At 39.4% G+C, this 18,335-nt stretch overlaps 1 protein-coding gene across 2 annotated transcripts in view; it reads right to left on the reverse strand.

Annotated features, from left to right (window-relative positions):
• Nucleotides 1–5,757: 5,757 nt before the first annotated feature.
• The window catches only part of LOC306819718 (noelin-2-like), a 28,336-nt gene continuing 15,758 nt past the window's right edge, over nt 5,758–18,335 (reverse strand). For both annotated transcript variants that reach the window (XM_079337224.1, XM_079337223.1), the window contains 5 exons: nt 15,369–15,588; nt 13,446–13,552; nt 7,199–7,375; nt 6,933–7,106; nt 5,758–6,556 (listed from right to left, as the gene is read on the reverse strand). In XM_079337224.1, coding sequence (XP_079193350.1) covers nt 6,236–6,556; nt 6,933–7,106; nt 7,199–7,375; nt 13,446–13,552; nt 15,369–15,588 — 999 coding nt within the window. In that variant the 3' untranslated portion in view covers nt 5,758–6,235. The remainder of the gene's footprint in view (nt 6,557–6,932; nt 7,107–7,198; nt 7,376–13,445; nt 13,553–15,368; nt 15,589–18,335) is intronic.

Raw genomic sequence — 18,335 nt, forward strand, 5'->3', positions numbered from 1 at the left:
GGGGAAGGGAACAGCATCTCAATGAAGAGAAACTCCAAGGGAGGGAGAGAGATCAAATTAGATGATGAAAGGGAACAAGAGCGAAGGTAGCGGGGACGGACAATTGCATAAAATTGATAATGTGGGAACCTCAGCGTCTAGGGATAAACATTCTTGACAAATCAGAATGGTCTTAACATATTGACATATTTGTGCTCACTTTAGCATCAATAATGTGCATAATCACAATCAATTATTTATTTTTATGACCTTACCAAGTACTTAGCTCTATAGGGACCACCAAGGGGGCTCCTCTGAGTCTGTCTCTGTTTCCTTGAGCTAAACAACTTTGCAAAATATACAGAAAGAAACATTTCATAGGAGTATTGAGACATACAGTGGTATCTTTAAAACAACAGCACAACAAATCAAAGAAATGCAGTAGAGAAAAATCAAACTTTTTAAGGATAAGACCAACTTTACACATTCAAAATGTGAGCCACATACACTAAAGTCTAAGATGGTCAAGGTATCTAGCCACTCCTTTCCTGCCTTTGTTTCTTTTTTTGTTACGCTCCTTGTTTTTCCAGGTGTAGCAGCATTCTGCTCTTGGACGTGGTTTTTCATCCTCAACTCCATTCTAGCTTCTCAAGGTTTGTTGTACTATAGTGGCGACACACCTTAAAGGAAATCCAAATAATACCTGATGGTTACACAGGAAGCCCTGATAAATTGATTGTTATTCACAAAGACTATATTGTAATCACTCGATAAACAATGGGATCCAAGATTGAGGTGGAGCTAACTGGCTGCATTAGGTTAATTTTTAACAGGCTGATAAAAAAGAGGTATCAAGTAGTTTTGTTTCTGTAAAAAAGGAATAGAATAAAAGTGTTATGGGATTATTATGATGTTAACAGAGAGTCAGTTTTTCTTGAACTACCTGAACGAAAACCCTAAAATGTTACTATAGGATGAGAATTTTGAATACATTCTTTTGTTTCATAGATATTAGATTCTACAATGCAGTCTGGATTTTCTTTCCAGGCTGAACATATCTGTTTACAAGACACCATAATCAAACCATCATCATCATCATCATCATCAGTTATTGTTTCCTAAGTGACTGTGCACAGCAGTCTGTGTGTCATTTGTTTAATTTATACAAACCATTTATTCTACCATTTACGTTTTATTGCTTTTAAAATTCCATTTGCTGATAAGGCAGTTTGTCTTGACCTTACATTAATTGCAAAGCCCTGAATGTGGCGTTTTTTCAAGGTCTAGCATTTTACTGGGGTGTAATATTTGATGTAACACAGACAGCTTTTATGCGTGTTACAGTCTCCTTCGAATTTAAGATAAGAAATTACTTTATTGATCCCCAGAGGGGAATTTAATGAACTCGTAACTGTGCATATCTGTATACAGAGAGTATTGTAACACAATTTTTCCTGACCTTGTTCATAGTTTAAATGTTTAAAGGTCCTGAAAGGTTTCTCCATCAAATATTGGATTTGAATAAAAAATGAGGTGCTAACACTTATACATGAACTACCAAAAACGGTTTGGTGTACTGTACATGCACTATTCAGTCAATGCTGGAGTAGATGTTTTTACAAATGTTTTTAAAGGTAAAGGCACTGTAAGATACCAGCTAGAACCATTTAAATTCTTTAACAATTCTTCCATCACGTCCAAAATTGAGGTTTTTATTGGCATGGAGCAGTTTTCTCTTCCTCATTGCAGTTTCCATAGATGCATATATCTTTTTTTCAGCATGACTGTTCTACTGAAGCTCCATTGTAAAAGTAAGCTCCTCCTTGGTTATTGTCTCTCCATCCTTTCATAACAGCCTTTCTCTGCTCCTTCGACTCATATGTTATAATAACATCTTGCCTTTGCCTAATTCCTGTCTGAAGTAGAATAATTCCCTCTTTAGTTGATCAATAGTTAGATAATAGATTTAATAGACTTGACGGATGCATTAGGGTCTGCAGGTAAAAATGAACAATGACAGATACGGGACATAAGCAAAGACTTCTTTGTCTGTTGCCACAGTTTACATCCTGATAAGGCAGTTGAGTAAGTATGAAGTTGGTGTTGAAAGACGACGTCACAGAGCGTATCCTTGGTTGCCTTGCATGGACAGAGCTGTTTAAAGGTCTCGTATTATGCTTTTTTCTAGTTTTATATGCTCTTTATTGTGTTTTCCAGGTGCATGTAACGCTCAGTGTTGTTCTACTGTGCAACAGCAATTTCACAGGAAACCTATTTGCCAGATTCCCACCTTGTGTGCCGATTTGCAACCCCACCACTGCAACAATGCTAATTTTCATCCCTGCTAACAATCCCATAGTCCCTCAGGCTCAGAGGAGTGGAATTCAGCTTCCTCTGCTCACAACACATTCAAACCTGACATCATTGATTGGGCATCATTGGCGTTCTGCAGGTCAGATAACACACACAGATTCTACCAAGCTCCCCGAGGAGGAGATCTGGGTGACAATTAGTGACAACATGAAGTGTGACATCTTTGTGAGGGCATGTGAGTGTGACTGACTGAGGGGTTTACTAGTCGTAGTGCAGCTCCATTCTAATTGGCTGGTTTCCCCTCCCCAATGTGCTCATACTTCTATTAATAGAGCAGCAGCAGGAGAGCCCGGGTAGAACCTGATGCCGCTCTTTTAGACCTCCAATTTTATTCTGTTTACTGACGTATTTTTGTCCTGTTTAAAACAGGGATAGGAAACTTCCCATCATCTCCTTGACCTCCTTCTTTGCCCACCCGCTTGTTTTTCCCTTCCAGGTTAGTCTTTGAGCCTGTGTCCTTGTTTAATCGGCTGATTCCTCCATCATTAATTAAACATGATCACTGGCCAAATGTCTCTCTCTGCGCTCCGCTCTGCTGCACGTTTAGGAATCCCTCTGTCCCATATCACGTTTTTTTCTCTCAACTTAAGACCCTTTTCTGTTTTATTTTCTGTTTTCTATCCTCCCTTTCCTCATTCACTTTCCTTCTCTCCTCCTCTTCTTCCCTCAGGTGGTCCCTTTTAACATCACTTAATTATTCATACGGCTGATATTTGCTCGGGGGACAAAAGCCAATGGATGGATGGACAGATAGGGATGAATAAATAAAAAGCTAAAAATGATATATCCGGCATCTAGTTCTCGACAGGAAGCATTTTGCTCAAGGTTTTGTGTGTGTGTATGTGCGTTAGTGTGCATTGCGTCGGTGTGTGTGCATGACTGAGTATTCCTTCCGGAGGAGCTCTTCCACGATGCAGAAAATCCGAGCCAATGATGGTGATAGATAGAGAGACAGGAACCAAGCAGCAGGGACTGTGCCAAACTGACTGGGGGCCTCGCCAAAGACAGCAGGGAGGAAGGTAAATAAAGAAAAGAGGGATAAAATAAATAAATAAAGGTAGAGGAAACACAAAGAGATGGATGGAAATCAATCTCAGGGAGTCTATGCAAGCCTGTCGATGCAAAGTGATTCCAACAATATGTTCACTTGTGTCTCAAAGCACTGTTAAAATGTGTGCCAACTTGTTATATAATGTGTCTGCAAGAGTAACATCACAAACTGCAATGCAAGACATGGACGTGTGGTTGACTTTGTGCAATAGACTGCAATGTGAAAAGGCTGAAAGAAGCATGTGTCCTTATACAACCTTATAAATAAATAAGTATTTAAGTGCAACAAAGAATTGGTGAGAATCTGTTTATGCTGTGCACTGCAACTTTTTTTTTTTTGAATGTTAGATAACACATTATTACGAGCTGATAATGTGGCAACAATTAGATGAGAGTTTTACAGGAAAGCATTTGTGAAAATGAATTACAGAGACATAAAGACAGTTTTCAAATAGTATCTTAGTCACCAAAGTACACAGTATTTTAGTTGGTGAACAGCAGAGTCAGCTGAGCACAGAAGTCATAATAAATTCAAAGTGTTTAACAAATATTGTTAAAAAGGAGAAAGGAGAGTACTGTTATGCACATTTAAATATTTGATTTGGTATATCTCAGTGTAACACAACAGAAGCCCTAAGCAGCATTTTTTTTAAATTTATGGTTCATTAATAGTTGTTTTCTTTGAGATCGACACATTTTTATCTTGTATCCTCAGAGTTGCAGAGGCACAACACGAACAGCAATAGACTTAACTTTCCTTATAAGTGAATGGACTTAAGCCACCTAGCTCTTCGCCTCACCTTTTACACTGCAGGTAAAATGTATTCGCACCACATTCACACGTCAGAGGCTGCTAAGTCAACTGTCCATCAGTGTTAGCTAATTCATTCACATGCTGCTTACACGATACGATCTCAGTGTCTTGTCCAAGGACACTTCGACATGAGACTACTAGGAGCTGGGGTTGAGTGTGGGCAATGGCAGCATGACATGTTATGGCCTGGCCTATCACAGCAGTTTGTTGTTGTTGTTGTCAGAATATAATTCTGTAAGCACCAGAAAACTAGCTTTCATTATTTTGGGATCATTTGGTGAATTTATTTGTTGTAATGGGAAAATCAATAATATTAACAATAATAATAATAATAAGTAGAGATGTCGAGACAATAACCAGCGTGTCCTCTTAGCTTCCATATAAAACAATTAAAACATCAATTTCTCAAATGGAGTTTGTCTCACACTTAAAAAACAAATACAAATTAGCGATAGCTGTCTGTCCAGGATGACAGTGTCAGCATTTTTCATATCTTATACGGACAAATTATAATGCGTGAGTGAGCGTCAGCAGCCAACTCTAATAATGGGCAAATCCAGTGTTATCTTACAGGCTACACTGCATTTTATCAGCTAACCATTCAACACAAGAACCCAAACAGATGAGAGGCACATGGAAGGAAAAATCAGCAGGGCTCCACTTGTCCTTTAGAGAGTCGGGTCACCACAAATCAATACAAAGATTGATCACAGTTATCCTCTGATGAAACATTTCCAGCACAATTGGTGTGGTGTGTTAAAAATGTGGAATGCGTTTTTGTTGTCGTTTTTCAACATTCTTTTAACCACAAAATGAACCAGACAACGGCCTGCAGAGTGAATCTTACACTCTTCAGACTATTTACACGCCAGTATTTCTTCTGAGCTCTTTACATCTTTTCTTTAATTCTGATCGAGTGGGCAGACACAATATTCAACAGAAAATACGCCTCAACAGTCCAAAACGTAACTCAAAGTTTAAATCACACTTTAAATTCTTGTGAGGAGTTTTTAGCTGTTTTCAGACTGATGGCAACATTTCTTATTACTGTTACAAGAAAGCTGACACTACTTACAATCGAGTGAAACGCAACAAATAGTCTGTAGTAACTCAGATTCAAAGTGGGTTTCAAGATGAACAACTAATCATAGCTAATGATTTTGACCAATCACATTTCAGAGGTGCATTAGATTGGTCCAGTCTTGGAAATTCAGAAAATCACACTAAATTATTAATCACCCAAACAGGTAAAGTAAGTGATTAGGCCTACTAGTAACTTTACATTGTAGTTTGTAAGAGACTAGACCTACCTTCTAGGAATAATGTTTCTTTTTTCTGTCATCTTATTGTTTTCACACATTTGTGTGTTGATATCATGAGACAGAACAACAAGACACTACAACCCACGTTCTTTCAAACATTTACATTCTGTATGTAATGAGACAAACAGGCTCATATTAATAACTGTAAAAAAAACATAAAGCCTCCAGTTTTACCTCTCCACCCTCCTTGACCCAAAACAGAGGAGACAACAGGTCTGGTAGAGTTTGACAGTAATGTTTAATTAAATGAATATCCATGCTGACTTCACACGTCCACAACCACATCACAAACTCACAATCTCTCCATCAGGTCCGCCATCCCCGCTCAAGGATTTCCATAACTTCTTAAACAGTTCACAAGCTGCAGTTTTATTTACACTTCAACCTCCAAAATCCCTTTCTTTTGACACAGGTGGATGAAACCTAACAGAATATGGATGAATGCAAACTTTCTCACGTCCTTCTATCAACGTCCTTTTAGCAGAGGCAGTTAATATTTGAATTCTTTATGGCGAAATTCTTCCCTGTGACCTTTAAACATGTGTACTGCAACAGTGTTTTGTGTCTAGAAGTCACTTAAATTCCACGGTAGACTGTTTTGTGAATCGACATTGTGTGTGTTGTAAGTTGAAGTCCCTTTAAAAGCCCCTCTTTTCTTTCTTTTTTTTTTTAACCTTTTCATACTGTATGTGTCAATCTATCCGTCGCTCCTGATGACGTGAAACAGTGTGACGTTGTAGAGCACCTGGTGTCCGTTGTTCCAAGTGTACAGCGCTCGCTCTCGGGGGTTGTAGTCCATCATGCTGATGTGGGAGTACTGGTTGTGGAAGGGGATGTCAGTGTACTCGTATGTGGAGGTGTTTGTGTTGTAGGCAAAATGGACCTTGGCTCCAGCCAGGTGGGAGTTGGTGACATACAGAGTGCCACAGATTATGAAGGCCTCCCCTGCACTACGCTTAGGAAACCCTGTGTCCCAGCTCTGCAGGATGTCCAGCGAGCGAGGGTCCAGTCGACTCACCTGGAGACAGATAGACATAGTTGTTAACAGAGATTATAAGATTATCATACAATCAAAAATCACAGAGGGGAAACGCTGAGTAAGATGATAATATCCAAAGTCCTGTTTTGACAATTGAATTATACAGATTTTGCATAATCAACCAACTAGATTTATTAAAAATGGCATACAGTATATGCCATGTAATATCAAGACGGCACCTGCAGAACAGAAAAGCTTAAGATCCTTTTTGAAACAGTGTTATCATCACATAGTTTTTCCAAAAAGCTCTCTGTTGCTGTGCCTAGTCACAGCTCCTGAGCTATCGCCGTGTTTCTGTTCTTTTGCGTGCATGCACAATTTGTACATACAGATACATGAGTGAAAATGACTGTACCATTATGTTTCCAGCGTTTGGGATGGAGGTGTAGACGGCCCACAGTCCCATCTCATCAGCCATGAGGTCGATGTCAGAGGATCCTCCCCAGCTGTAGGGAAATGTGTTGTTGTATCCGGCTCCACTCAGACTGCGCTGCAGCAACACGCTGCGAGAGCGAAAATGGTACTGAACCTGCAAACGCAGACACACACCTCTCAATCTGGTTATAAAACACCTCCTGTGTTTCTTCATAAACAGACAAACCCTCTCAGACAGCCTCCTACCAGGATGTTGCTCTGGTGTTTGTTATAGTACAGGGACCCGTTGTAAACCACATGGCCGGTTCCTGCCCAGGGGTGGGGCAACAGGTGCTGCACAAAGTTCTGCCCCTTTGTGAAATCCCCCATGGTCCTGTACTCCAACACACGCTTGCCCTTGTAGTAACCGTCCATTGACCACACCTGATGGAGAGGAGGAGGAGAAAGAGAAACTAACTGTGTGTCCAGATTGTTACATTTAGTCCCACTAAGCGTTAAAGCCTGCTACATTTGCACAGAGATCAATCATGGTCACCTGTCGCCATGTCCCTGTGTGCTGTTTCTCACATGGAGCATTTGAAATCCAGAAAATCAGTAAAAGCAAACACAAAGTATTTAACTGTTTTTAAACTTCTCAGCAAGGTGGCATCTGTCTCGCTATAGCTGAAAAAACATAAATATACACATATAAATATATTATATACATATATAAATATACAAAGCAGTCTGTCCAGCTTTGAATGTCTATACATAGAAAGAATGTGAATGAATCAAAGGGTTACTTTTTCTTGAATTGCCCCCCCTCCCTTAATTCTCTTCTGTCCAAAATGTCTTCAATTTTGTTTTCTCCAGACTGAAAGTATTAATTTGAAACAGTAACCAATTTGATATTTTTAGTTATTACTTAGAGGCAACACTTTTTTGTTTTCAACATTTTCAGGTTTCCACCACACCCACACACTTTTATATGTTCTTGTATTTTTCAATACTATGTGAAATACACCCTAAAATAAAGTGTAGGTGGAACACTGATGTTAATATCTAACATACATTTAAATTGTTTTCACTAATAGTTTAACAGAATAGGCCAACATCCAGATTCTCAACAAGAGACCAATGATTTCTAAACTCTAAATTACGTTTAGGCTTCATATTGTCTTTGAAGGGGAGCCATGACAGCACTGTGTGGTGTAGGTGTGGCTGTAGGTGAACATGGTGTAGTTGAACGTCAAAGTGCACCACAGCGAACTTCTACTTGAGCCAGATAGACGTTACAATCCAAGCCCACACAGAGCTAACTCAATAAGCTACCACATGTCTGCCTCAACTTTAAAATCTGTTGAATGGTTATAAGGAGACCAGCACCACATCCATAAAGAAGCAACAGATGGATAACAAGATAAAAAACCCCAAAAAAAAACCAAAAAATGGAGGATTAATTGCCCATTGAGGGACGGGAGGTGACGTAGATGAAAGAAAAGTGCTAAGAGCACTGGCTAGAGAAATTATTGATGGTATAAAAGACTAGATATTTCCTCTGTACAAAGACAAATGTGCAAGAGGGCAGAAAGGAGAGGAGATGAAAAAGTGTGTTTTTTAGTTAGTCAAAGGAAAGAAGAAGAAAAAAAAACCTCTTCTGCAACTTTTGTACATTACAGATAATTTTCGTCACAACACCTCAAATGCCCATTAAACCAGAGACTTCGAGACAAAGAGAGCTGATTGCAATGATTCAGAGACTCATCGCTAACAAAATGAATGACACGCAGCTTGATGTTTATAATACAACAGACTGATTGCTCTCTCTGCTCTGTGCTTTAGCAGCTCATCTGATGGTGCTTCTTCTATTTTAATCCTCTTTGAATCAATGTTTCATAGCATCAGTCCCTTTGTTTCATGGCAGCTGTATTCTTCTTGCGTTCAACTGCCCCATTTGTTTTTCATAAACAAGCTCCAGACACAGTGATTATATAAGACGTACTATGCAAGCACCTTTCTTTTCTTCTTCTTCCAAGGTTGCCAGTATCCATTTCACTAAAGCACACATTTTCAGTTGCTAATAAAGAAAGGCTTAAATACAGAGGAGTGATACAGAGTCATTCTGTGAGATCATTTTGAAGGTAACTGAGTTTGCTGCAAGGTTTCTGGCTGTCAACAAAAGGTTTAACTAACAGTAATATTTACTAACTGGACTCTCGCAGGTGAGTTTATGACAAATTGTATCATCAGCATAAAAACAACCCAAGTGGGGAAATAAAATGACAATGCCTGGCAGCAGTACATGCAGCACTTCGGTTAATCATTTTCCCCCTCAGGTGCAGCCAACAGATTTCAAAGACATGACTGATAATGAGCATTATTGGGTCTTAACTGTTACAAATGTATTTATCTAAAACTAAAATGATGCCTCTGTGAATGTAAGAGTGGTTGCAGATGAGGCAATGATTAAAAGTTCTGTTCTGATATACAGCAAACTGATTGGTTAATCAAATTGCTGTTAAATGTGAGTTGTACAAAAATAAATAAAAATGTTTGGTATAATTTCCTTGCTCTTTACACAAACCCCCTCTGTGGGTCAATTATCTAGTATTTACTATTATCTGATTTCAGTTTTAACACTTTATAAAGCAGAGCATTTTCCTTTTTTTACCCTCCACCTGCTGCAGTCTCATTTGATCATCAGCTGATGAGGGAAAACATTTTCCACTAAGAACAAGGCATGTCTGAATTGTGTCCCTTCTTTCTAGCTGTGAAGTTGTGCTAAGAAAGGATCACTTAAAGGGTCAGAGTGAAAGACTACAGCAACTAATTACCTTTAAAAAATTCAAGCCTCTCTAATGCCCCCTGCAACCTGTCTTGACCTTTTTTCTCCCATTCGTCTCTTCGTTTCTCTTCCCCGCTTCTTTCATCCTATCCTGCCTGCCTGTCCCGTGTCTTGTCGTTAGATCAACCTTTTACGTCTTCCTCTCTTTGTCTCTTCCTCTTTCTGTCTATCCTCGTCTTCCATTTCCTGTCTCTGCTTCACACCTCCAAACCAGCAGGCCTTGATCCGTCTTTGTCTCTCTCTATCTCTTTCTCACTTTCTGCCTCACATATTCAGCAGAGACATCCCGACAGATCAGGGGAATTCCACACTTCAGCATCTGTTCTGAAAGACAGCGACAGGTGTGTGTTCATGCGCGTGTGTGAGGGTGTAAAGTGTAAAATGTGCACATGTAGATACACACGTTCCCATATTGATGAGCTTATAAAGAATTCATAAAGGCCAAACTGGAACTCTGTGCAGACTCAGTAGTCATGGATACCAAAGGGTGTATGAGAATGACTTTACTGTTAGAGTGTGTGTGGTTGTGTGTGTGTGGTTGTGTGTGTGTGTGTGTGTGTGTGTGTGTTGAATTTCAAGTTGTTAAAATGCATGTTGTGTAGTCTGGAAATTGAATGGTTTATATGAGAGTATTTATTGGACTTCAAAGAACAAAATAAAAGCTCGTCATTATATTTGGTAGCCGATGCTCAATATCAGCAGCCTTAAAGTTGTGACCTTATGAAATATCAGAGGCTGCCAAGGTCATGTGGGTGTGCATGTAGGGAGCGCTCACAGATGTCACTGTTTGGATTTTGATCTGTATTTCTAGAGCACTGATTGTAGGGATACTTTTTTCTACTGTTTCAATAAATACATGTGTATGTCATGAAGTCATAACCCAGTGGTCCTCGCTCTGTTGCATTTGTGCGTTAGCAGATTTAAACATCAGTAGAAGATGAAGGGGTATGTGTCTGCTCAGTGATGCTCAATAACCTATTAATGCTGTAAAGCGAACAAGTGGAGGTTTTTTGATAACAGGTACAGTAAGGGGAAATCAATGTATTCAATGTTTGTCTGTTACTATAATTATTTCTCTGGATACGCACCCAGCCATGCGATACAGTCCAAAACCTATAAGTAGAGAAGATTGTGGAGTTTAAATTGAACACAACCATGTAATGCATGTATCATACTGTGCTGTTATATTTCTTCGACATATGTTGGAGGATATACTTCATAAAATGTGGCCATGAAGAAACCTATTAAAATGTATATTACCTTAAAAACGCGAGCGTGAGTTGAGACTGTGTAATTTTATTGGCACGTAATCATTAGAGGAGGATAAGACTTTGGAAAATACTACTGCATGAGCTCATGAGCATTTCTGTCAAAACAACAGGCGGAATGACTCTGCAATTATGCTCAGGGGAAGCTAACCATTGACTACTCTGCCATTCCAATGCCATTCACATTCCATTACAGCAGCTGGCAGTTTGCACTTTTACAAGTGTTAAATTCTGTTTTAGCACATTTAATCGTGACCGGAAAAATGAGATCACAGATACAAGCGGCCGAAATGAGTTTCCTCCTGAGGGTGGCTGAGCTGAGCCTCAGAGATAGGGTGAGGAGCTTAGTTATTCGGGGGGAGCTCGGAGTAGAGCCGTTGCTCCTTCGCATCAGAAGGAGCCAGTCGAGGTGGTTTGGGCATCTGATAAAGAGGCCTCCTGGACGCCTCCCTTGGGAGGTTTTCAGGTCTCGCCAAACTGGGAGGAGACCCCGGGATAGACCCTGAAGTCACTGGAGGAACCAACTAGCTATGTCCCAGGAACAGAATATGCAATTTAGAAAATGTTCGCAAACTTCAAATTTTTATATCAAAGTTTCTATTGAAGAACATGTGCAATGATGTTGCTATAGTTCATATTCAATATTCTATTTTTTGTTACAGCTGCTCCATTTGCAATGATGTGGAAAATGAAAACTGTTATTTTAGGCCGGTACAGGAGTGGCTGTAAAATGCTGAATGATTTTTTCAAACCATGACAAGCACCACTAAATGATTCATACCTCTGTGACTCAATTATCATACCTCCTGGTTGTGCTGGTGAGGTAGCAGGCAGAGAGTTTTTTTTTGTCAAATGTGCCTAGTTAGCAGCTTTCATAGCATTAATGGGAGTGTGGGTCATTGAAAACAGTGTACAGTTATCCTTCCACGAGTGACTGTGAACAATGTTGGTTTGACAATATGTATGAGAACATCAACACCCTTTATAAAGGCACAGTATGACCATGAAAACCCTCAGTGCTTGAAATGTTGTTGCTGCGAATCGGTTCCATAGTTGTTGTTTTTTTCATGTCTGAACATCCATAATTACTGGAAATAAAATGCAATACAGAGCATTTTAACAAACAGATAATTTCTTTATACCGTCTATCTCCCCAGAAGTACAACGTGTTGACATATATTTAGTAAGGCGGCACAGAAAAAAGCTCTGACCAGCAGACTGACATTACAATAAATACTGTTTTCACAGTAGACATGTACTGCACATGTTGGAAAGGTAATTACTTGAAGAGGAACATGTTTAGATCATGTAGGCTAAAGTGGAACCTGATTTTGTTGGCATGGTGCACTGAATGAACTTCCATTATATTGTAGGTTTCTGTATTTGATCTTATTTTGTCATTATTTGCATGTATGTGAAGACAAAATGCTCCATGATTTTTCTTTGAGTATGTTATTTGTCCTTCCTTTTCTTTGTCACACCTCTTTTTGGATGTATAAAGTTACGTTATAGGTCTTTCTGAAGCCATTTAAGAAATAACAAAGGCTTGAGAGTTCAACAAATACAAAGCTAAACTTAACATTTGGAAAAAAATATTTTTAATATGTATTTCTACAGCTTGAAGAAAGTGCCACAGTCTTATAAGAGGTTATAGACTCATCATTTCCTTATTTATATAACCACACACATGCTGTAGTTTCTTGAAAAAGTGAATAAAAACACATCTGTTTGTTAATGAGAGAGCTCCAAAGGGCTCTAACAATCTTGGAGAGAGGCAAGATGAAAGTGATTGCTGCTTTTTATATTTACACTGGCTTATTCATAACACAAGTCCAGAAAAAAACCCAATGATTTTTCTTTAAGTGCATTTTTTTGTGCATAGCTGAATGTCAAAATTAGATTAAGAAGCTGTCTAGTTTACAGTGTGACAAGAGAGCGACAGATAAAGATTTCTATTTAAAGATGAAGGTAGAAACAGAAACAGGGAGCTGACTGTTTTAACTTGAAGTACAGACAGTGGAAACAGGAAAACGGAAGGTAGTAACTGAGAAACTGCTGCTGTGTAGAGCTGCTTCTCATGACCAGGGAAGAGCTCTAATAGGGAACAGCCAAGGGTCACCATGGCGATATAAATCACAACTGGCAACTGGTAGACAGTCGCCTTGACAACTAGCTTAATATGTGCTCCCCCAGCCATTGTGTGTGTGTGTGTGTGTGTGTGTGTGTGTGTGTGTTTTGGAAATGGGTGAAGCTTGTAGCAAGTGCAGACAGAGTGCACACGGGAGTCATTATAGAAGTAAGTCAGAGAGACAGAACAAGAATAAAAAGAAAAGAGAGCCGAGCTATGTTGTGACCACATTCACAACACCTGCTTCACTTTTCATAAATACTGTGCTCCTACCCTGCTGTCGGAGCTGGGAATCATGGCATCCGTCATCCAGGAGCCAAAGCGGGACCCTGAAGCTCTCACAGTGATTGGGGTGCTCACCGAAGTCAGTCGACCACAACCTTGAAACGTAAAATTGTAGATTCAAGATTTGTATTCGTCACTTACTAATACAGATGCAGTGCAGTGAAATGTAAGGATGTACAAAATATGAAAAACTACATGTACTATACTCTATGAACTTTATCAGGCAGTCTAGAAGTAAAGCAACAGTGTGTTTTTTTCCCTGGTAAGGGAGAGGGCTGGGCAATTAATCGAGTTTCATCTTCAGTAACAAGTTTGGCTTCCCACGATCATGAAAACAAGACAGTCGGGATTACAGAAACGTGCCGCACGCCATGGTTCACTCTTTTTGTTTGAAGGTTTTGCCGTGTGTGGTAAAGTGTTTGTTGTCATATTTTGACCACAAGATTACATCAGCACCTCCTAAAAAAAACATGAAAAAATAGTTAATGTATGATTATTATTACACATAATATTATGTTTATGTATATATTTTCACTTCACTTATTTATTTCCATGTATTGCTTGTTTCTAAGTGATCAGAGTGTTTCATAAATACATGTTTCATTTATACAGTATGTGTATGACCATATGATCCTGATGATGTAAAATCAATGAGTAATCAGGTTTATTAAATATGATGTGATTTTTACCAAAACGGAGCAGTCATGGTTTGGGGTGAGTGATGTTTCCTGTTGATGTCACCTGGCAGCTTTCTTTATTATCAGCTGTCTCCTGCCACAAGTCCCAACTCAGTTGACCCATATTTATTCATACACTTAATCTTGTTTAATCCTTATTTAATAATCTGAGCAGAATATTTTCAACTTTGACCTGTAAAACTTATTTAACACATGATTTACACTTATATAAGTGTAAATCATGTGTTTTCAGACTGAACCCCTCGTCCTCTGTAAGTATGAAATGTGTTCAAATCACTGAGGACTTAAAAAAAAGGGGTTGGCTCAGCTTGGATTTAGAGATGTTGCATTGGATTTTAACAACAGTATTTTTAATGTCAAAGCAATATCAACCATCGCCATATACAAATCATTTTCTACTTTAATGGTCTAATCATAAGCTCATATATGAACAACTCTTGTTCTCCGCCTATCTTCATTTATGACCTTGACAAACTGCCCTTAAAAAGACAAATGGAGATTTTGAGAAATCCGTTTTTTTAGGCTTTGAATAAAATGACAGAATCGTTATCTTCTTCAAAGTAAATGTGAAGCTACAGCCAGCAGACTGCTCATTACAAAGAACATCTTTCAATCTTGCTTTTAACATCTTTCCTCAAATGTTTCTTAAAAAAAAACAATTCTAAGGACCCCTCCAATGAATGTTCGTGGATTTTTTATTTTTTTTAAATGCTATAAATCAGGAGCAAAATTAGCAGTAAAAACTCATGGCTGAACAGTTTGCTTTAAAACCGAAGTGTACCAACGACACAGACACAAAATCAAAACATCATATCTGAGAGACCAATCAGATGTGGTGCTTCAGGAATACACTTTAACGTACACTTAAAACTTTTAGTGCTCAAAGCTGTGAGATAGTCCATCCTTTTAATCTAAGGTTACTCGCTATAAAAGCCCGGCCCTACAGCACAACTCCAATAAAGCCTCTTATTAGAATACTCTGTGAGACCATCTCAGTCAACACTTTGAAATCTCGCTGCCCTAGTTTTTAATGCATGTTTTTTGTTACAAATTTCTCCAGAGCAGTTTTTAGAAAGCTCCATCCAAAGCCACAGAATGGATTATTCAACTATTTTCCCTCTCTCCTGTGACCAGTCAACTTTTCTTTTGGTGTCACCTTTAAAGTTTCCATTTTGAAAATAGTTCTCTGTGTATCTGACCATCCAGTACATACCCAGTTTGTTCATGCAGTTGTGCAGCCTGGTCTCCAGGAGCAAAACCCTCTGCTGAAGCTCCTCGTAGTCATACGCTCCCACCTCCTCTTGAATGGATGCCAGCATGACTGATAGGTTTAGAAGCTCCATTCGCAGAGTGGATAGAGTCTGCAGGTCCAATCTGTACTGATCCACCACTGACAGGAGGGGGCGCAGCTGAGACATCTGACCCTTTAACTCCTGTGGGAGAATGACAGAAGAAGAAAGCTCCCGTGAGGAAGTTTGCAATTTGCATAGATTTTGTGGGAAAAGGGTTAGGTCTTATTTCTCGAACTTTGACCTATACATGTGTAAGTATTGTTAATAACTAACAATCGTCCGACACTGGAGCTGCCTCCTGCTAGCCTCATTTTAGAATAAGGACACTCCTGCACTGGCTTCACAGTTGAAATCAGGGGGCCTTTGACATCATTGAGAATGCCCTTTTAACTGAATGGTTATCAAATTTGGTTGGCCTCTTTGGTACTGCAATATTTAAGATAATTACAGAATTAAATCATAAAGTGATCTTACTATATCCTCAGATATTGAGGAAACACATGCTGTGTTCAAGTTCTGGCTCCTCTGCTAACAATGCAGCAGCCACTACTGTACGTCCTCCTCCTAAGTTTCTATTCCAGTCCGGATTGGTCTGTTTCTGTTGAGACCAGAGAAGGTCGGAGGTTTTAAGACACCTCTACACAACCGTTCTGGAGGCCTCTCACTTTGTAACGATGTGTTGTAAAATTTGCTATTCAAATAAAATGATTGTTATAGCTATCGTTGTGAGAAAGTACAAAGTCTCTTATGCACTCTCTGTTCAAGTTCACTTGACGTGAAGCTGCGGCTCCTTCACAGACAGCCAGCGGTCAGGGTTAATGTCCTATCAGGGATCAGTCAACTGATTTGAATAGAGGTCCTAGTAATGTAAAACAGCTGATCTGTTGTTGAAACATTTAACCGGATGGTTTCAGTTCTGTATGTTCTATCCTACTCACTATTTATAAATAACATCTCATTCTCATCGAATAACATCAACCACAACTGAATCATTATTTCTATCTATTTTGCTCTTGATTGAATGGTCTCATATACAGTCACATGGTCACAGTTATAATTGTCCTATAAAATCGTTTCAATACTTTTTGGACTCATTGCACCCCTAAGCCATATTGGGTGAACATTTTGTTGGCGACCATGTTTTCCTCTTCTTCTAAATAATTTCTCCACATTTGACAGTTAAGACGCTGTGTGTCGAGAGTAATCCCTCCATCCATCTTCCTCACATCTCTCTGAAGCGAAGACGTGAGGACGAGACATGAGCGAGAAAAGCGAGGAACCACATTATCCAAATGGAAAGCAGAAAACCCAGAGAATGCTTGGGGGACTTCGTATCCCATCTGGCCTGGGAATACTTAACAATCCCACAGAAGGAGATGCAAGATGAAGAGGAGGAAAAGTACGTCTGGACTACTTAGAGCAGTCTGCTGGCCCAGAAAAGCTGCATAAAATGGAAAGACAAATCTTTTTCTGTTTGCATTCCCCCATAACCCCCCCCCCCCCCTCCCAATTGAAAATTGATCTTTGAAAATGGAAGGGTAGATGGAAGTGCAGGACTTTTTCTTGGATCAATATTTAGTGTTTGAATTATATAGCACAGCTGTGTGTTGCAGCAGAAGACGAGTATAGGCTTTTCCCTGTTTACCCCTTTTATTTCTCAGTTTCTGCACGACACTCAGACATTTCTTCTGAAAATCCCCCCCCCAGAAACGTTTACCATGCAGAGAGAAGAGTTGGATTTGATACTGGGGGAACGGATTAAAAGAAGTGTCAAAAGCAAATACAAAAATGCTATCATCTCCTCAGAACATCCTATACCCCGCACACAAATACAAAGACACGTCGAGAAACAGGCTTGGCAGCCAGTCAAACACTTTGTTTCTAATCCCTTCGCTGCTATCCTCGTATCGAAACCTAAATACTTTTCTGACGTAGTTTTAAAAGATTTTTCAAAGCTGCTTCTTTTTCATGGTTGACCTTAAATAAGGCCATTCTATCCACATGGATTGCTACAGGCATGATTAATATCATGCAGAGCTCATTAAAATGTATTAATATCAGCCTTGACTAAATGCTGAAAATGCCACAGCCTGTTTAATAGTAAACACTTTACCTGACTAATCCCTTCCTCACCATGCCCCCCCCCCCCCCCCTTTATCCTCACCTCTCTCTAATCTCTTCCCTCCTGTTTCACTCCTTTATCTCAGCCCCTCTCTCTCCCTGCCTGACCTTTACATCCCTTCCTACTTCACTTTGCTCTTCCCTCTCATCTCTTCCACCTAGAGGGGAGAATGATAATGTGCAATGAAACGTTCTCCCCCCTTTTTCTGGAACCCTCAATCAATCCATCTTCCTTCGCGTCTTAATCTCTCAGTTTTACCTCATCGTGTTTTCCATCTCCCTTGTTCTTGTCGCCCCATGGGATGGAAATACTGTTTAGTTATTGATAAACTTAGTGTTGCTGCACATCACATAAATATTTACCAGTTCTGCCTCTCAGAGCAGAGGCAAAAGATTATGACTGTGAAAACCCCCAGGGAGCGTAGAGCATGCCCACACACACACACAGTACGCACACACGCATACAAACTTACTTCAAGAAAACATAAAAACAGACCCCAGAGTCCATGATGTCTCTTGCAAAGATGAAAGGCAGAATGAGTTTACCGGAAAAAGGAAATTCTCTCTATTTTGAAAAGTACTGCGAGGGGCTAGTGTGTGTATGTGCGAGTTTGTGTGTATGGAGTCCACTCCTTACAGCAACTCCTGCTTTTTAATATTTGATTAATTATTTTATAATGTTAAGTGTATGAGATCTGAGTGACTGATAAGTTCTTCATGTTTGCAGTTTTTTTTAAGGTCCCATATGATGATTTTATCTGCTCTTC

This window comes from Symphodus melops (assembly GCF_947650265.1).
Source record: "Symphodus melops genome assembly, chromosome: 2".
NCBI classification, from domain to species: domain Eukaryota; kingdom Metazoa; phylum Chordata; class Actinopteri; order Labriformes; family Labridae; genus Symphodus; species Symphodus melops.